Genomic DNA, 21,582 nt, shown 5'->3' with positions numbered 1-21,582 from the left:
AATTGGTCAGCAGTACTGCTACCAGCATATGAAGTAATTTACACACTAAATGCTGCTCCTCATTTACCCATTAAAAGGCAGCAGCACTCTAAGCAACATTACCCCGTGTGACCCTTTACTCCCAATTTTCTAAAATGGCAACAATCAACAAAAAAAAGAAAGTTGACTGCGACAGCCGACCCTTCAAGGATAGGTGAAAATTGGACTATTTCTTTACTAAAATATGCAACAACTGTGTCTGCCTCATTTGCAAAGAGACAGTCGCTGTTTTTAAAGAGTTCAACATGAGGCGATATTACCAAACAAGACAAGCTGACATGTACAACAAGATTACAGGGAAGATGCGTAGTGAGAAATTGAAGCAACTTGAAGCTAGTTTAATTTTACAGCAGCAGTATTTCGCAAGAGCCCGAGAGTCGAAGGAGAACGCCACAAAGGCTAGTTGCGAGATTGTTGAAATTATTAATTAAAAATAATAATGAAGCAAATGTGACACACGGAATGGCTTGCTAAAATTTGCTTAAATATATTGTTCTACGTAAAGGACGTCAGCCAAGGTCGGCCCCCCAAATTTTTACCACACCAAATCTGGCCCCCTTTGCAAAAAGTTTGGACACCCCTGTTGTAAAGCAATAAAACTACAACAAAAATGAATGAAATGAACCAAAAAATATATTTTTTATAATGTGTCAAAATTATTCTTCGAACAGATCACGGTCAACAACTTAGACCTTCATTTGCTTTGCATGTAATTTTCAAAAATAAAAATTAGGGGAGGGCAATTTTATTTTTCAAATATTTTTTTCTTTGATTGAAAATATGTTTTGGGATTGAAGCAATTTCTGGGGGGTTTAAATGATTTAGACACAAATGTCCTACCCATTATATGGCCTAAACACAAAAAGGATTGTTTCAATCAATGAAAACTTTTTCAATTAAAAATTAAGTGTTCAAATGCAAATTTTTCAATCTCAAATATATTTTCGCATTCAAAAATTTTTCTTTTTTTTGATTGAAGTGATTTTTCTTTTTGAAAATATATATATTTTTTTGAAGCAACTTATTTTTTGATTGAATAATAAAGACAAAAATGTCCTAGCCAAAATGTGGCCCAAACACAAATCAACATTGCTTCAAAAAAAAAAAAAAAAAAGAAGTGACTTCAATAACAAAAAAAAAAAAAAAAAAAAATCAAAGAAAAATAGCTTTCACATGCATTTTTTTTTTAGTTTTTTGAGTTTCAAATTCATTTTTGCATTCAAACACTTTATTTTTTTTGCGACTTTTATTTTGGTTGAAAATATATATTTTGATTAAAGCAACTTTTTTTTTTTTTTTTTAAATTGAAGCAACTTTCTGTTTGATGGAATAATAAAGACACAAATCTACCTCCATATGGCTCCGCCCAGGGGATACAATTTTTGACTAGGGTAACTACATTGGCACGACACTGGTGGGCATACAATATTCAATGGATGACGATCTTGGCGAAAAGTATTGCCTGAGCAGCCTGATTTAGAATTCTCCTCAAGAATGATGGGAAACAAAAAACTCTTGTAAGTTAATTTTATTGCTGACACTGCGTTTCGGGGTCATCAACATGTTGTGCCCCCCCTGCCCCAAAAGTCAAACTCCGCCGATGTCTGCCGCGCTTTTTTGAAATCCTCCACGTTGTGCTGGTATTTGAGTGTATTTACTTTACTTATCGGATCTCTGCCTACCACATATTACCGTATTATTGAACCCCGTCGACCTACTGTCACAGACCCATCGTGTTAGTCCCCCTTTTCCATGATCATGTGTATTTTTGTTTGTATTTAATAAACCCTTGATGCAATCCTCCGTTGTTTGCTTTGAGGTACAACCTTGTTTCCGCAGTTGTGGCATCTAATATCGGCAACAACAAAAAAACACACATTTCCAAAGATGGACGATGGACTCTCTTCCACGGTTTTACGGTCCAGTAGCAGTTTAATTTCGTCAACCTTTTATTGCCAAATGTATCACATTTGATACACCTAAAATTTCATGATTTTGAGACTAATTCAGAATTTTGACATTTCTTTTTGAAAAAAAAATGATGGATGCAAGTCAACACATGCATCTGCAGGTTCCATGAAAAAAAAAAGGATTTAGCAAGGGTTATAGATATAAGAGCGCTTATTACACATATTCATTTTAACTTTTTTTTTTTTTTTTTACAAATTTGAAAAAAAAAACCCGTTTCATTAGGACCTTATTTTTCAAATTGTGAGATTCTCTGACAATTGCTTCATGTTGCAGGTATTTATGGTTATGGTTATGGTGTTACACTTATTAAGGGTGTTTTCAGTTTAATTTTGCCATTACCAGTTTGCCATGTTGATAATTGTGATGTTTGTTTACCGCTTTTCGTCTTACTGCGAGGAAAGAGGAAATGACGATCGGCCCGCCATGATATTTACGTCATCAGCCTTCATGCTGTGACCCAGGAATCAAATGCGTGCTCTCACATACAGTGGGGCAAATAAGTATTTAGTCAACCACTAATTGTCCAAGTTGTCCCACTTGAAAATATTACAGAGGCCTGTAATTGTCTTCATGGGTAAACCTCAACCATGAGAGACAGACTGTGGGAAAAAAACTCAGAAAATCACATTGTTTGATTTTCAAAGAATTTATCTGCAAATCATGGTGGAAAATAAGTATTTGGTCAATACAAAAAGTTCATCTCAATACTTTGTTATGTACCCTTTGTTGGCAATAACGGAGGCCAAACGTTTTCTGTAACTCTTCACAAGCTTTTCACACACTGTTGCTGGTATTTTGGCCCATTCCTCCATGCAGATCCCCTCTGGAGCAGTGATGTTTTGGGGCTGCCATTAGGCAACACAGACTTTCAACTCTCTCCACAGATTTTTTATGGGGTTGAGATCTGGAGATTGGCTAGGCCACTCCAGGACCTTGAAATGCTTCTTACGAAACCAATCCTTTGTTGCCCTGGCTGTGTGTTTGGGATCATTGTCATGCTAAAAGACCCAGCCACGTCTCATCTTCAATGCCCTTGCTGATGGAAGGAGATTTTCACTCAAAATCTCTCGATACATGGCCCCATTCATTCTTTCCCTTACACGGATCAGTCGTCCTGGTCCGTTTGCAGAAAAACAGCCCCAAAGCATGATGTTTCCGCCCGCATGCTTCACAGTGGGTATGGTGCAATTCAGTATTCTTTTTCCTCCAAACACGAGAACCTGTGTTTCTACCAAAAAGTTCTATTTTGGTTTCATCTGACCATAACACATTATCCCAGTCCTCATCTGGATCATCCAAATGCTCTCTAGCGAACCGCAGACGGGCCTGGACGAGTACTGGCTTCAGCAGGGGGACACGTCTGGCAGTGCAGGATTTGAGTCCCAGGCGGCGCATTGTGATACTAATAGTAGCCTTTGTTAGCATGGTCCCAGCTCTCTGTAGGTCATTCACTAGTTCCCCTCGTGTGGTTCTGGGATTTTTGCCCACCATTTTTGGTTTCATTTTGACGCCACGGGGTGAGGAGGGAGTTGAAAGTCCGTGTTGCCCAACGACAGCCCCAAAACGTCACTGCTCTAGAGGAGATCTGCATGGACGAATGGGCCAAAATACCAGCAACAGTGTGTGAAAAGCTTGTGAAGAGTTACAGAAAACATTTGGGCTCCGTTATTGCCAACAAAGGGTACATAACAAAGTAATGAGATGAACTTTTGGTATTGACCGAATACTTATTTTCCACCATGATTTGCAAATAAATTCTTTAAAAATCTAACAATGTGATTTTCTGTTTTTTCTCCACATTCTGTCTCTCATGGTTGATGTTTACCCATGATGACAATTACAGGCCTCTCGAATATTTTCAAGTGGGAGAACTTGCACAATTAGTGGTTGACTAAATACTTATTTGCCCCACTGTATGCTTGTCTCGGACATAATAAGATGCGACCCGTTGAAAGTCCGTGTAATCTTCGTGTCAGTCGATCCCGGAAATTGCTTTCACACACAAGGGCTACCCGTTTAAATACCGGGATTTTAACAGTATTCAGATGTGTGTGAAAGGGACCTCAGTAATTTTCGGACGATAAGACGCTACCTTTTCCCCACATTTAGAGTCCTTTGATCTATAGTCCAGTGTGGCTTATTTGTTAATTTATTTGGGTTAATAGGTAAGACTTTATTTAATAGTGGCGTCATAAGACTGTCATAAGACCGTCATAATTATGATATGACACTATCATGGGCATTACTAAATGCTTATGACCGATATCACTAAGTGTCATCCGGCAAATCATGTCACTAACTCCATTTATGTCCTGCTCAGATATTTTACATCCATTCAAAAGTGAGATAATTTGCCGGATGACACTAAATGACATCTGTTATAAGCATTCATTAATGCTCATAACAGTGTCATGTCATAAATATGATTCTCTTATGACTGTCCTATGATGTCGTCATATAAGGTGTTAGCAAATACCATAACTAGCAATTAATGAAACAACTAGAACAGTGACTGAAGAACTAATTAGCACAGAAGATGAATTTTGATTGTTATTTACATCTGTAGTGCTGCAATGCATGCTGGGAGGCATGTCTGACAACAACAGTGTTGACAGCAGGTGGCAGCAGAGGTTGACTGTCTCCCCCAAGGGAGCAGTGATGGCCAAATGAAGCTTCTTGAAGCAATGAAGCTTTGCAGCCAATTGGTTGAAAGCGTCATGGTGGTTCATTTAGTCTTATGACAGTCGTATGAAGCCGCCGTCAAATATAGTGCTACCGGTTAATATCTTTTGGTGTAAATATCCCATAATACAGTGAGGACAGCTGCGGCTTATAGTCCACTGCGGCTTATCTATGAACAAATGTCGTTTTCGTGTCAAATTTGGTGGGTGGTGGCTTATGGTCAGGCGTGCCTTATAGTCCCAAAATTACGGTATATATCGTCATATCGCACACCACTACTCCTGCCTATCAATATCAAACAAACCTAACGAAGTAATGTGTGTGGTTTTGCAGAGCTCAACACCGTCATTTTCCGACTACTGTCGCCATAACTTTCTGTACACTTCCAGTTGACCATCTGTCGGCTGCAACTGACAGCAAATGAACCCCAAGCCATTATTGCTGCCAGCCCTCCCAGTAAAAATGGATTGGACGTCTACAGTGCCACGGGAAGTGGGGTGCTGAGGGTGTTGCAGCACCCCCTGGTGTTGGGGAGAAAAAGGTTTGGTAGATTGTTTTTTGTTGTTTAAAATAAATCAATAAAATATATTTTAAAAAATAATGTATTTATCTTTAAGGATTAAATATGTATGTTGAATTTTTTTGATGCTGTTAATAACATGGTCAACACCTGAGACCTGACTTGCCACCAGGTCACATAGGATAAGGCGCTATTGGAACAGAAAAGTTAACTGTTGACAGAGAATGTGTGATCATGGTGCAAAAACGAGTTTGTGTATTTTTTCTTTACAAAAACAGTGAAATTTTCTAAAATCAGTTCCAGGTCCAAAATGAAGGTGATTATGATAGTTTATATAGTGCCCAACAAGGAAAAGTTTTAGACCGTGGAGAACTTCAAATACCCACTTCACTGTAGCCACATTATTGTGTGCTGTTGCTGTTGAGTTGCCGCCGTGCAGAGCGCTTTTGGATAATCGTCTGCAATTTTTTTGAGTTTTGTGAAAAGTGTGTGTTAAACCGAGGCTTATTGGACCTTTTATTCTTCAAATGTGTTTGTGTCATTGTGCCATCTAGCTGTGGGAATTTGCATTATAATACTCGGGCCCTTTTGTTTCCAATACAAAAACTCCAACACACACTGCAGGTGAAATACAGGGTGTCCATAAAGTCTCTTTACCATTTAAAAAAAATATTTAAAATGCAATTGATTAGATATTTTATTCAGATTTGTTCTATTGTATTCAGTGTTTATTAAAGTTTTTTATAACAGTGTCTCATGGTTTATTGAAACAAAATCGGATAGGCAGACTCAGCGAAACTACAGAACTAAGTATGGAAGAGATCCACCATCACGTCCGTCAATTTGTGCATGGCACAAGAAATTTATGGAGACAGGGGCAGTATTAGATATAAAAGAAGTGGGCGACCAAGAACATCTAATGAAAACATCGAACGTGCAAGACAATCCTTTTCTCATTCTCCCACAAAGTCCACCTGTACTGCTGCCACACAGTTACAGGTACTGCGTTTAACAGTGCACAAGGTCCTACACAAGAACTTGCGATTGTACGCTTACAAACATTTTTCTTCATCGAGACATCAATTTCTGCAAATGTTTACCTTGACCTTTTAACTGAATATGTGGCACCACAAGTGAATGACCTTCAACCAACCATCATTTTTCAGCAAGATGGTGCACCACCACATTGGGGGCTGCATATTCGTGGGTTCCTCAATTAAACATTTCCAGACCGATGGATTGGAAGGGATGGGCCAATTCCTTGGCCACCACGTTCACCAGATATCACTCCCCTGGACTTCTTTTTATGGGGCTATGTTAAACATATCGTGTATCGAACAAAGATAAGGGACATTACGGACCTTAAGCGAAGGATTACTGATGCCATTGCCACAATTGATGAGGCTATGCTACAGCGAACATGGCAAGAACTCGAGTACTGTCTTGATGTGCTTCGTGCAACTAATGGTGCCCATGTAGAAGTGTATTAAAAGAGGTAAAAAAAAACAAACTTTAATAAACGTTGAATACAATAGAACAAATCTGAATAAAATATCTAATAAATTGCATTTGTAATAAATTTTTGAAATGGTGAAGAGACTTTATGGACACCCTGTAGAACGCTGTCTTTGTAGTAGCCTAGTAGTAGTGCGTAAACTATCCAGCATGCACGCCTTGTATTGAGAAAAAGTGCGAGCATGACAAATTTTGACCGAAACGGCTGTTTTGGGATGAAAAAAAAAAGTCTAAGCTCCTCAGCACTCTCTGCTACGAGTGATTTCCAGCGTCCCTGGACGTCTAGCGCCGTCAATGGACCCTAAACATGTTCATTCAATGACAGGGATCCCAGTTCAAATGGATTGAACGTCTATCGCTGTCAGTGGCGGGTAACGAGTTAATTTGGCGCTTTTAGAGACAACTCCTGAGCTTTTGGATTTGGTATTAATTTCCCGTGGAAAGAGAAGTGATTATGGAGGAATTGAAGGCATATGTCGGCAGTGTGTATGTGCTGTGCGGTGTCTCGGTTACTGCTCGGCTGCTCCCCTCCCCCCTCGCGCTCGCTGGGCCGCCTGGCTGGCTTCTCTTCTCTTCTCCTCTCCCTCCCTGGCTGACTCAAGTGAGTGAGTGGCGGTGCTGGCGGCTCCACAGCAGCAGCCGCCGCCGCAGCGAGCAGAGCAGAGAGAGGAGAGACGACTTCACTTTTTGAAGCCGTGGCATGAATGATCTCATCGGAACCTTCTGCTCCGCTTTCGCCGCCGTCGATCCTATGAGCGAGACCGGAATTAAATAAGAGCTAGGTGAGTGCCGAGTCCTCCGCCACTAGTCCCCATTTAAAAACCAAAAGGGGGAAAAAGCCGGCAGTCTCGCGTTGTTTGTTTCTGTTTAACAACTTAAAAAAGTGATTTTTTTTGAGGGGGGGGGGGTAGAAGGAGGAAGCGCCGCGAATAAATGAGTTGACGCTTTTCTATTTCATTAACGTTAAGACTTTTGATGGCGAGAACAATCGGACGACACGTAGCCGATGCGCCCGGTCACTTTTTCCCCCGAGTGAGGCCTGTTTTTGCCCGTTTCGCTGCCACATTGTCGCCCGCTCAGCTCCGGCTCCGCTCGGCCCCCACCCACGGCTAGCCGTTAGCATAGCAGCGCAAAATGGCCTCATTGTCGCGCGGCGGCCCGGTAGACAAAAGCGGGGCACCGGCGAGTTTTAAGCGGCGGGTGCTCACCGAGCGAGCGGGACGAACGACCGACAGTTACCGGTCGACGCGGGAGGTACCCGGGGACCGAGAAATGGGAAGGAAAAGCCCGAGGAGCCGAGCGGAGTTGTTGATTAATGACGGCCGAAGCGGGGCCTCGCGGTGGGGGATGGGCCAAGCTAGCGGCCATTGACGTACGGCGAGACTGCGTCTTGTCGAGTGGTACCCAGTATTTACGTCTTGTAGCACATTTGAAGCCCCAACGACACTCTTGACGTGTCTTTCAGTCCACCTTTTCAATAACGCCGTAGCATTATTCCCTAATATGGGTTGAAATGTGTTTTTAAAGCGACTACAATGAGTCGTTGTCTCTCCCACACACAAACACTTCATCAAAACAACGAGATGTGGCTAATCACATGATAGCATTTGTGGTGTTTTCTACTAAAATTTCAAGCTTAGCTGTCTTTTTTTCTTGGCCTTTTCAATCTTTGCTCACTAGCTAATATGCTTATGTAACCTCCTAAATTAGTGACCAATAAGAATATTATGCTTAAAGAAGGAAATAATTGGTACATTCGGTGTCAAAGTAATAACACTTGAATTAGCAAAATAGTACTTGTACTCATTGGCTGCCATTGACAGTGGGAAGATGAACCAGTGTTGCTTGAAAAATTAGCTGTTTTTACATTCACCACACAATAACTTTGCTATTTTACTACTTACAACCCTCAAGCTAAGGAAGCAGATTTGTGGCTTCATTTAATTCTTTGGCTGTCATTGACGACGATAGAGATCCAATCCATTTGTATCAAATGATTGCTACCAGCCCCCCGAAACCAAAAATATTGGACATCTATTGCCGTCAATGGCACTGAAACATGATCATTCAATGCCAGCCACCCTAGTTCAAATAGATTTCATGTATGTCACTGTCAACGGCAGTGATTGAAATAAAATACATTTTTTTTCCTGTCAGGTAGGCTGTTTACAGTATTTCTGTTTACTTAACCACATTATTTTTTTTAAGGGATCCACGGATAGAAAGAGTTGTAGTCCTTAAAAGATAAACGTTATTATGAGTTAAAATAATTTGATTTTGAAGCCCCTCTTGATGTTTTCGTTTTTATACAATTTGTAAAATTAGTTTAACTAGTAGGTCGTCATTGTTTTTGACGTCGCAGGGCGGTGACGTCACATGGTTATGCTGCCTGCCTTCCAGAATTTTCTAGCGACATTAACATGTCATCTATTCAACAGTCAACACTTTCAATTTAGATCAGAAAGGCACATTAAATGAGCATGACAGCACTGTCAACATTTCACAAAACGACCAGCAAAAGCAAAACGAACAGGGAAGACGGGATGAGACGAGACAATAGTAGGGGGGAAAAATGGTGTTCTGCTAAAATGTACTACATCTGCGAAACTGTAAACAGTAGTTGACTAATATAGTGTGAACAGGACCGTCGTAATTTAATTTAATCTGCAGGTTATCACCAGAAAATGTGCAAAGCCTGGTGGTAGAGCAGCCCACAGTTTTTTTTTTTTAATAAATGAATAAAAACATTGAATTGACATGAATTTTCAATTTTGATTATTATGTCTTACTACAAGCCATTTATTAACAATACTTAAACGAAAGCTTACAAAAGGGTACATTCCTGAAACGATCAAAAATACAATGTAATTCAGGGAAACGACAGAGAGCTGGGACAGGTTTGTTCTCGTATCGACCATAAGATGTCGCCGTTGCTCTTTCAAAACTTATCACCAGTTTGTTGTTAATATGTGTATACTTTTTATTCTTTCTTTTGGAGCACAGCTCTAGCCTGGCTAGTTAGACGGGAGGCAAAAAAGTCTGGCAGCCCGCCAGGCTTATAAAGTATTGGGGGAAATCCTTTTTTGTAGAACGTACACATCAGTTTTACACAAATGCGTCGTCACCTCCATTAGTTGTATACTTGTAATAATGCAACGATATGGATTAATTCATCCATTGGTTAAGCAATGATCAGTCGAAACACAAAACATCCCTCAACAGGTTCCGCTTTTAGATAAGCCGTTTTCTTCCCTCAAATTTTTTTTTCATTCAAATAATAGGAAATGTTTCAACAACAAAATGCTCAAATTTACTTTGTATTTGCTTTAGGTAAAATGTAATAAACCATGCACTTAATATTTGATTAAAATTATATGGAATAGTTGCATAATTTGTAATATCAGGAGATATCGATATCATATTGTCATTGCCCAGTTAAACCTTTATAGTGTAAGTGACTTATAATTGTATTTTCAAATATTTTTATGAATCAGTATAATGTTAGTAAAAAGTGAATTTAACAGAAAATTCCATTTGTGAGGGGATGCTTTGCTCTGCTGGTTGTTGGCAAACTAAAACTCCAAAAACCTTGAGTCATTTCTTGTTGATTTAGGGGCATTTACAGTACTGTATATGTCACTTCCTGTTGGCTTCGGGGTAATCCTAGGTTACTTCCTGTTAATTTAGGTTCAATTCCAGGTAATTTCTTATCGATTTTGGGTCATTTCTGGGTTATTTCCTGTTAATTTTGGTCACTTCCTGTTTATTTTGGGGCAAATCCATGAAAAATTATATCTGTTTATGTCCAATCATAACATTCGAAAGATATACACTACCGTGCAAAAGTTTGGGGTCTAAGCGACCCCAAACTTTTGAACCGTAGTGTAACATATGGGATTTTTCGTTATGTACACTACGGGTCCTAAAAGTTTGGGGTCTAAGCAACCCCAAACTTTTGAACGGTAGTGTATATGTAGTATACAGTATATGGCGGAAAACACTCAGGTGACTTGAAGTTACGCTCTGAGACCCCCAATTTGGCTAAATTTCAAAATTTTCCTATATGCATGTGTGATTCATCAATGGAAAGCTTAAAATCTCAATTTTCTTGGGCATTTAAAAATGAAACCTTAACTCGATTTGAGAACATGAGAGAGCATAATTAAAGACACCATGATTTTAACGAGATATTATCGCGTACTTACCTTGTTTCGATCAAAAAAACTCAGTGTAGCATGTCTCACCGAGTGTTAAGACACAGATATGAATGGCCACAGCCGTACTTTTTGGGGATTTTTATGGGTGAAACATGGTAATATAATGGGTCTCAATACAGAAATCGCAGACATCAAGGAGTGCTCGAGATTTTCTTTTTCAAATATTTACCCTTTTAAACGTTTTTTTCCCCCCCAGTTTTCCTTTGTCCAGATCGATTATTTATCTTTTAAAATACAATCAAGCAATAGTTATGTGGTAGATATCCATGACCTATTTAAGGAACTATTTTTTTTTCATTCTGACGTAATTCATTTAAAAATTTAAAATATGCGAGTGAGTAATTTTATAAAGTCCTTTTTTTTTTTCAAGTAAATATTAGACATCAATTATTAATTCTAAGCTAAAAATGATAGACATTTTGAATGATAAATACGATTGCTTACCTTTTTATGGCTGGGTTGAAACAAAAGCGTTTGTGCGGTGTCTGTAAACGGGGGTCTCCAGGGTAAAATGGGCAAATTAAAAATAGTTCAGGGGCTTAATGCGCCGTGAAACTGCCATGGCAGCATATACACATTTTGTTCTATCAAACAGAACAGTTCTTTTGGCTTAAAATAAAGCAGTTTATTTTAAAGAGGGGTGCAAGAGCAGAAACTGCTTTTTCACCCTTGTCTGTGTTTTCCGCTATATATTAAAATCCATAGTTTTTAAATGATAGCTCAATAAAGGGTTCATGAAAACACATTTGCCTAAAATCGACACTTTTCCTGGCCCTTACGCAAACTTTTCTGCCGTCTTCTTGCAGAACTACACAATCAAAAAGCAAAGCTAATGACTTTTACTTCTGACAACATTTGCTCTAAGATAACACCACGATAAAAGCGATAGATTTGTTACTCATCAATCTGTTTAAAAAAAAAAAAAAAAAAAAAAAGGTCGCTCGGAACATTGGAAAAGTGGCTATCTTGTGGTTTTAGTGGTGGAAAAAGAAATGAGGAAGTTGCGTCTTGTGTTCCCTTAAGCATCCAAACTGGTTCCACTAGTTTTGATGCGCGTACTCTACTGGTGGCATGACATCTGGTGTCAACATTAGTAGCATCTGGTGTGTTGTGTCGTGTAATTTCGGATAGTTATTGATGTGCTGTGTGGGAATTTTTAATTGAGTTTGCTAATTTCTGTGAGTGTGAAATGAGTCCAGAATAATTTATCACGACAACGGATTTTTAATATATATACAGTCGTTGACTAAACCATTTCTGTCACCTAATTACGACTTACTGGATCAACACACCTGCTGGACTAGTTTATATATTCAATAAACTCCATGAACATTGTTTTAAGCTAGTTGAGTTTATTTTATGAAATGCATACTAAAAAAAATCACTTCATCCTTTATTGGGCACGCTTTGGCTGATATTGACAGCGCAAGATGTCCAATCTATTTTGATTGGGATGGATGGCAGCAGTCGGACAAAAATGCAATCAGTTATTTAGTTAATTGATAACAATTTTGTTCGTCGATGAATCATTTCTTTAGACATTGGTAACTAGGAGTGGGAACTAGAGTCTGATCACGTAATTTTCAAAGTATCAGAATCGGCAAAAAAATATCGGCCATGCCTTTTTTTAATATATATATTTTTTTAATTAAATCATTTTCTAATTGTATTTAACGTTACAAACACAATATGTTACACTCATCCAGAGTCTTTAGTTTAGGCTTAAGGTAGGGTTATCAAATTTATCCCGATAACGGCGGTAATTAATTAAAAAAAAAAAAACGTATCACGTTAAAATATTTAACGCAATTAATGCATGCGCTCCACGACCCACCCACGCATTGTCGCGCTCAATCTGTAATGGCGCCGTCTTACCTATATAAAGAAATAATAGGCAGCGTAAAATGAGTCGAGTGAATTTTGGCAGCCTTTGGAGCCTTTTTTTAATTGGCTAAAGCCTTACAATCCCTCTCCCTATGATTAGAAATATAATGGGAAGCAATGTGGGGAAGCGAGGTAGCAATTGATCTTTTTCTTAACACCTTATGTTATTTCCCAACGCAGAGAAGATATATCAATATGTAGCACTATGCACAGTCATGGTTCCACTTCCCATCATGCATTTGGGCATGGCTACAGTATCATTTACTGAAAGCTCAACAAATACACTAGATGGCAATATTTAGTCACAATATACAAAGTTACAAGTCTTTCTATCCATGGATCCTTCTCACAGAAAGAATGTTAATAATGTAAATGCCATCTTGAGGATTTATTGTCATAATAAACAAATACAGTACTTATGTACTGTATGTTGAATGTATATATTCGTCCGTGTTTTATTCTTTTTTTTTTCTTAATGCATTGCCAAAATGTATATGATCGCGGAAAATTATCGGGAATGATTGGAATTGAATCGGGAGCAAAAAAAAGCAATCGGATCGGGAAATATCGGGATCGGCAGATACTCAAACTAAAACGATCGGGATCGGATCGGGAGCAAAAAAACATGATCGGAACAACCCTAGTGGGAACCTCTTGTTACCTCACGATACGATACGATTTGCGATACAAAGCTCACGATAACGATGATCTGACGATATGGCGATACAACGATTATCGATACATTGGTCAGGAAATCATTTTAGGGTATTCTACAAACAACTAATAAACAGAAAAACAAGCTTCTGCTGTGAATTAGAATGAGTTTATCACTAGTAGACGTCCAATCCATTTGAACTGGGAGAGTGGCAGCGAATGAACGAATCGCTGCCATCCCTCCCACTTCAAATGGATTGAACGTCTATGGCCGTCATTAACAGCCAATGCCAGGCAATGAGGTTATTTACCTGTTAATTTTCAGTTACTTCCTGTAGATTTGGGGGCATTTTATGGGTCACTTCCTGTTTATTTTGAGTTACAGAACAGGAAGTGACCTGGGAATCACCCAAACGATTAGGTAGTGACTCAAACTCAACAGGAAATGACCTGTAAATGAACAGCAAGTGACCTGTAAATGCCCCGAAAAATCGAACAAAATTACTGCGAATGCGGTGTCGAATTAGTGCTGCAACGATTAATCGAGTAACTCGAGTATTCGATTAGAAAAAAAGATTCAAAATAAATTTTGCTGCTTCGAGTATTCGTTTAATTAAAGTGGCATTGTAATGGTTTGTTTGAAAGTGTTTGCGTTTATTTTAATTGATTTGGGTGGATACACGGCCCTCTAGTCTACCTCATTTCACATGGTTGAATCCATCTGCTCCCTGTTAAGATTTTTTTGAATGCATTCGCACTTTAGTTTAAAGGTATATTTATCCATTTTTTTGTGGGAATATGTGTCAGCCATTTGTTAAGAGCATTGTAAAAAAGTTTGCATTTTATAGCATTTAAGCTAGCAGACTTTTTCTATGTAAGTTTGCCGATTGTTCTTTTGTTGTACATAGATCCTCTTTTTTTGATAAATATACCGTGTGAGGCTCAGCTCAGGTTTTTAAATTTTTTATGTTCCTTATCCGATTATTCGAAATAAATACCTCAATGATTAATCGGCTACTAAAATAATCGATATCTGCAGTCCTATTTCAAATGAACGAACGTTCCCAGTCTAAATGGATTGGGCGTCAAGCACCGCCAATGGCAGCCTTAGAGTTACCTGAGACACTATTATGGTGGAAGATTTTGGTAGCAACTAGTTGGTCCCTTTTTTATTTATTTTTTTAAACACTGACACCTTTTTAAAACTATATCTCGATTCTTGGCAGGAGCATATCGATAACCTTTTGGGATACAAAGTATCACGATATATCACCATTTCGATATTTTGTCACACCCCTATTGGTAACTTTGAAGTATTCTAAATCAGTGGTTCTTAACCTTGCAAAATGTACCGAACCCCGCGAGTCTCACAGGTGGATTCGCCGAACCCTTCGGAATTTTAGAATAAAGCCATTTTTTACAAATTCCAACCCTAGAAAGCTAACATCTAAGTGGATTCCTGTTCAAATTTCTTCCAGATTTCTTGACTTACTACAAATAATTTTCCCTTTTGCTATTGATTTTCACATTCCTAAATTAAATGACTCGTTACATTTTACACTGTTCTTTTGTTTTCATGTCTACATTCTCATTTTACTCTCATTCTTTCATCACGTACTATTTTCATGACGTAAAATTACGCAAATGTTTTTTAAAATTATCTATGCAGTTCACGCTTTCTGTAGTTCTGTTATACTTCGTCATGCTGAGTGCGAGTCAAGCTTCCATTGAGCAAACCGATTTCTCCTCCCATTAGATAGAGGGTTAGCAGTTGAAGGAAATGGAATAAAGCCTGTAAATTCAGGGCAAAGCAGTCCACAACTTGGTCTTTAACGCCACTTTGCCTAAATTTAGTCAGCGTACAAAATAGGGTCGTGCGTTTCTTAACCTTCACTGAATCCCTGCGGCTTACTCACCGAACCCCTGGGGTTTCATCAAACCCCAGTTAAGAACCACTGATTTAAATCCTCTTTTTTTCAGCTGTTTGATAGCCAATATTTTCTGATTTTAATTTACTTAAAAAAAGGGTGGGAGACAATAAATAGTAGAGGTGTGCGAAATTTCCGATTCTTAGATTATTCGCGATTCGGCTGTGGGAGATTCGAGAACGATTCACAAACATCCAAATTCCGATTATTGAAATATGTCAAGTAAAGCAGAAGTAAAACACACTCCGTGTGCCACGCGGTCTTCAGGACGCAATGAGTAACGGAGCGAGAGTAGCTAAACATCATGCTTGTCATTACCCGGCCCCTCGGGTAATGCCAATGCTCAACTCACGGCTCTAGCTCAACTCATGCCGCGAGATAAAAAAACAACAACATACCTGACTGCTGCCGACAGCTGCTACAAAGTACGTCCACATAATGGTACAGTAGATATCATATTTATATAGGACTAGATGCAATATAGACTCGGTGGCGTTAGCAGCACATGTACAGAAAGCTAGATGCGGGCGTCCGTGAACGGCCGCCATCTTAAAGCAGTAGACTTCCCTGCAAGGCTGTTGTAGCGAACCTTCCAAGCGAACCTAATTAACTTTTTATCTAAAATATTCCTAAATCGGTAAAATATTGACTTGAATCTATCTTTAAAATAGTTTTAAAACTTTCACATGTCAAAAGTAGACAAAAGGGAAATTATGAAATAACGGGAGCAATTTTAACAACTTTAACGGTTGATTCACAACCTTAAATTAATTGAATGTAGTTTAAAGTTGCTGATACAGAATGGGGATTTGAGTATATTATTTATTGTTTTCAACTGTTAACTTGATACTGAAATAGTCGTTTATTTCAGCCTCCGAGGCTTTTTTTTTACAGTTTTTGTAACTAATGTACAAAACATTAAAATCAGCTAATAGCGAGGGGGGGTCATCAATAATCGATTTGTAATCGTAATCGAATCGTTAGGTGCCCAAAGATTCCCACCGCTAATAAATAGTCTATTTTTTAAATTAAAAAAAAAGTTTTTATTCACTCATTTATTTTGAATGTTTAAAGAGCGAAAGAAAAAGCATTAAATGTTCTCAGATTTCTTTGACAGAAATTTTATTGAAACTTCATTTTAGTGAGAAACATAAAGTCAATGCGCATGGTTTAAATTTAAGGGCTACGCAAAATGACTAACAGGGCCAGATCTGGCCCCCGGGCTGCAAGTTTGACACCTGTTAACTTTTTTGTCTCGTGTTCCTCCTTCAGACAGACGCCATGTTTCCAAAGGGCACCAAACGCAAGTTCTTTGACTCAGCAGAGGAGGCGGCGGTGACGCAAGCGGTGAGCGGTCCCGGCGAACGTGGCCCGACCGGCGGTGCCCGGACGCCGTCGCCCTCGTACAGCCTCCAGCGGCAGTCTCTTCTGGACATGTCGCTGATTAAATTGCAACTGTGCCACATGCTGGTGGAGCCCAACCTGTGCCGCTCGGTGCTCATCGCCAACACGGTGCGACAAATCCAGGAGGAGATGACGCAGGACGGCACCTGGCAGATTATGACGCAGGCGTTGGCCGCCGCCCAGTGCCCCGCCGACCGCCTGGTGGCCACCGAGGTGCTGTGCCGACAGTCGGACCCCTCGGCGGCGGCGGGGCAGAGTCCCAAGCCCTATCCTCTGGCGGGCGGCCCGGAAGAGGTGGCGATGGAAGCGGCGGATGCCCGCAAGGAGGTCCCGCCCGTGCCGTCCTACCCCCCGGCACCCTTCGGCGAGACGGGCCCCCGCTGGGAGGAGCACGAGGACGACTGTGAGGACGAGGAGGACGAGTCGGAGGGTGAGGACGAGCGCCCCGAGGGGGAGCGGGTCTTCGGCACCTTCGAGATCAAGCAGCCGCCGTTGCCGCCCCCGCCGGACCCGGCGTTGGAGGAGCTCTTCTCGGATGTGGACCCGTCCTACTACGAGCTGGACACGGTGCTGACGGGCATGCAGAGCGCCCCCAAGATGGGACCTTATGACCTGCTGGAGAGCCTGTCCTCCCACGGGCCGCCGCCCCTCAGCCCCAGCGCCAGCTGTCGCTCGGACCTCAACGAACTGGACCACATCATGGAAATAATTGTGGGCTCCTGAAGCTCGGCGGCGGTGCCGCTGTCGCGGACTTCCTGAATGTGCATTTGTTACGCGGCCAGATTGTGCGAGCTTTCCAAATTCACCGCGAGCCAAAAATGACTTTTAGGATCGGCAGCTCCCGTCGGGACCCCTCCTCCCTCCCTTTTTTCTTTTCTACTCCATACAGTATATTCCAAACATGGGGGACACCTCAACTCATAGGCTGCCACTGACGGTGATAGACGTCCAATCCATTTGAGGTGGGAGGGCTGAACATTGATTCGTTCGCTGGCAACCCTCCCAGTCCAAATGGGTTGGACGTCTACCCGTGACAAACTCATTTCAATTTACAGCAAGAAGGATGAAAAGAGCTACACAATTGGACGTCTATCATCGTCATTGGCACTGAAAGAGTTAAGCAGTCCGCATGCAAACGGGTGGAACATTTCCTGGAAGTTTCCACAGACTTTAGCTGGGGAATTTTGGAACTTTTCCAAACTTTCCAGGGGGATCATCTCGGAAATGGAAGGGAAAGCTAGTGTTACAGTTTCACAATTTTTTCCCCCACACTAACTCATTGGCCGGCATTGACGCCAATAGACGTCCAATCCATTTTGACTGCGATTTTCATAGATTTTTTTTTCAAAAAAATATTAGATAAAAAAAATAGATATTGAACAATAATAAAATAATTTATAAAAGTATATTTTTTGGGGGGGTATCAATACTATTAAATGTACCTCTCTTTAGCTTCCATTGACGGCAATAGACGTCCAATGAATTTTGACGGTAAGGGTAAGCAGGAGGGCCCCCCCTTTTTTTTTTTTTTTTTTTACTGTAACAACAGTTTCTAAATGAAAATAAATACAAATTAATTGCTTTGGTTTTTTGTACTTTTAAATATTAAACATAATTTTTAAAAAAAAAATAAAAGATAACATTTGTTCCCTTTTTAATTAAATAAATTATAACATATTTTCTTTTTTACATCAATTAAAAAAGTTTTTTTCCTTGATTAAAAATAATAATGCACCATAAAATGTACAAGAGATTTACTTTTGAAGGGAAACTTGGACTTAAAGACTTAAGGCTCTAATAAGCCATAATTGTTCTCTGTTACTAAAGTATGTTATTAGAAGCACATAAAATATTGCCATTGATTTAAAAATCTTTAATATTTAGTACATGTTTTGATCTACGGAGGGCACCATGTTTTAAGAGCGCAATGGACACTCTGAGTGATGACGTAGATTGTCACTTTCAGTAGACCAACACTACCGGGTTACTCCCAATTCCTTCCACGCGACGAGATGTCCAACACATGTGCACATCGGTTTAAAGCGGCGAGTACTTACTATTTGTGTTTTTACTGAGTCTTTTATTAAATTTTCATTGCCTAAAAATACTTTCCCTCCCATACTTTTAAGCATTGTGTTTTCTTGCGGTAGCTTTAAAGCAGATTATTGATCTGTTGGCCGCATTAGTCACGTAGCATATTTAAACCACCCTTTTTTGACATTACTACATTTGAATATTTTCTTAAGGCATCTTTAGTATCTTTTGTATGCTTCGAAACAAAAGCTGAAAGCGCACGGTAGTACTTTGGGTGTCAAATTCGCCTCCTGTAAGATGTTTTTTTTTTTTTTTTTTCCCTACTCTCGTCTCGTCACATCCCGTCTTTCCGGTTCATTTTGCTTGTGCTGCTCGTTTTGTGAAATATCGACAGCGCTGTCATGCTCATTAATGTTCCTTGCAGGTTCAAATTTTTTATTTTGGTTGAAGAGATGACATGTTTATGTCATACTCTGGAAGCCTGGCCGCGTAACCATGTGATATCAACAAGAATGGCAACCTACTAGTTAAAGTAATTGTATAAAAACGAAAACATCAAGAGGGGTTTCAATTTCAAATTATTTTCACTCATAATAACGTTTATCTTTTAAGAACTACAAGTCTTTCTGTCCTTGGATCCCTTTAAGTCGTTCAGAAAAGATTTTGATTTATAACTCAACATTGTTTAAACAATCGATTATCAAAATAGTTGTTAATTTGATAACTGCTTCAATTTTACTTCTTAAATGAACACTTTTTCTGACATTGAGACATCCAATCCAATTTAACTGGAGTCCAAATGGATTGGACGTCTATCACCGTCAATGGCAGTGAAACGTAATCAGCGTCTCAGCTCAAATATATTGGATGTCTCTCACCGTTGAGGGCAGCCAATGAGATAATTAAAATGAAAATTAAAAAAAAGGTTTTCCCCCAATTTCTTTCCATTGTTAAACATTTTTTTATTTGTTTTCCCCTCCCTGGAAAGTTTTGTCACTTTCTCCAATTCCTTGCGTTATTTCCGTCCGTGTCAGCCATTTTGTCCACGGCTGTATCCCGCGCGCCTTCACACTACAACCACACAAAGCTTAGCAATCCGCAAGTAACATCCAAATCTATTTTCTTAAAGATTTGAGCAATTATGAATGGAATATATGTATATGTACGTATATGTATATAGAAATATATTTTTTTGCATTATACAGTCGAGGGGGGGATTTTTTTGCAAGTATCATTTGATATTATTTTCAGAGATTTGAACGTAGCCGCAATTGAGACTCGAGTGTCTTCCCGAGTTTTTTTTTTTTTTTTTTTTTTTTCATTTTTTTGGGCTCTAAAGCAGGGGTGTCAAACTCATTTTATTGGGAGGCAAACAATGGAAATAGCCTAAAAAAGAGTTAATGTCGCTAATACACTGTGGCTAAATTGTTGGGCAAAAAAAAAAAAAAAACAGCAAAGTGCCATTATAGCCTGCGATATGTTAAATCATAAGAGATGGCGATGCCACTTTTTATGAAAAAAATATGAATTTGTTTATTTTTTCACTTTTTAATTATGAAAATTTTATGATTAGAATGATTTTTTAATTAATTTATTATTTTTGTAATGTTAGCCTGGATAGGCTCCGGCACCCCATGACCCTCGTGAGGATAAGTGGCATGGAAGATCTTTTTGCATTTAAATTTTTTTTTTTTTTTTTTATACAATTCACTTTTAATTATTTACATTTTTTTAATTATATACAGTATATATTTTTTAATTGCCCATGGAAAAATGACTAGGGGCTACAGTATGATTTCAAATAAGGGGGCCGCGAGTTTGAGACCTCTGCTCTAAGGCTTTCGATTATTTTCAAGCCAGGGAAGCAAAACCACAATTTTCCATCCAGAAGAAGCCATATTGCTAATTTATTCTTCTTCTTTTATTAATTTATTGTATTTATTCTCTCTTTGGGTACACACACATCAACCATTAAAGCCCGACTGAAAAATTTGTCAATTACGGGTCTCTTTGGAGTGCAGTACCTATTTATTATTCCTTCATTTAAACTTTTTTTTTTTTTTTTTTTTAAATAATCACAAGAACCGGGTCACAATTCCAATCACTATGCAGCTCTGCCATATGCGTTAGGAAAAAATGATTGTATACGACTCCAATGTCCTTTAAAGTCCTTTTATGCAAACAGTTGCCTTTCTGCAAAACTGATGCCGTGACGAAGAAGAACTCAGGCAATGTAAAGACCTTTTCGCACTCCTGAAGGATGTCACTCACGCTGGTCGCAATGGGAGCTAGAACTTCAAAGACTTATTAATACCGTTGTCAATAAATGTATGCATTTTTTTTATATCCAGACAAAAACCCTTGTAGCGTCTTTGTAAATATTTTTTTATAATAAAAGATGCAACTATTGCTTGAGTTGTGTGCGCTTTGTATTCATGAGCAAATTTTAACCGTACGAGTGAAATCCAGAAAAATCTCTCGCTTGGCGTGTCCGAGTGCCTCGGCATCACGCCGTGTGGCATGCATGCTCTGTCTTTTGCTTTAGTGTCTATGCATGCCTCTAGGTGGCATATGAGCATATCTCATTGACAGAATCCCCCATCTGCCGACTTGCTGCTCATGCTCAGTCTGATTTTGTATCTAAGTGCATTCGAATCATTTGTGCTTACAAGTGAACATTAACCATGTCCCCCAGTTTACTTACAGCAAAGATTTTGTTTCATTCATGTTATAT

At 39.3% G+C, this 21,582-nt stretch overlaps 1 protein-coding gene across 1 annotated transcript; it reads left to right on the top strand.

Annotated features, from left to right (window-relative positions):
- The first annotated feature begins 7,305 nt into the window (after positions 1–7,305).
- Positions 7,306–21,257, top strand: cdca4 (cell division cycle associated 4). The gene is made up of 2 exons (XM_057860091.1): positions 7,306–7,509; positions 16,683–21,257. Exon 2 carries the CDS (start codon positions 16,692–16,694, stop codon positions 17,535–17,537), a length of 846 nt encoding a protein of 281 aa, XP_057716074.1. The 5' UTR covers positions 7,306–7,509; positions 16,683–16,691; the 3' UTR covers positions 17,538–21,257.
- The last annotated feature ends 325 nt before the right edge of the window (positions 21,258–21,582 follow it).

Source organism: Corythoichthys intestinalis, chromosome 15, assembly GCF_030265065.1.
Source record: "Corythoichthys intestinalis isolate RoL2023-P3 chromosome 15, ASM3026506v1, whole genome shotgun sequence".
In the NCBI taxonomy this organism is placed as follows: Eukaryota; Metazoa; Chordata; class Actinopteri; order Syngnathiformes; family Syngnathidae; genus Corythoichthys; species Corythoichthys intestinalis.
Note: the sequence above shows the minus strand (reverse complement) of the source record. Positions and strands in the feature narration are given on the sequence as shown.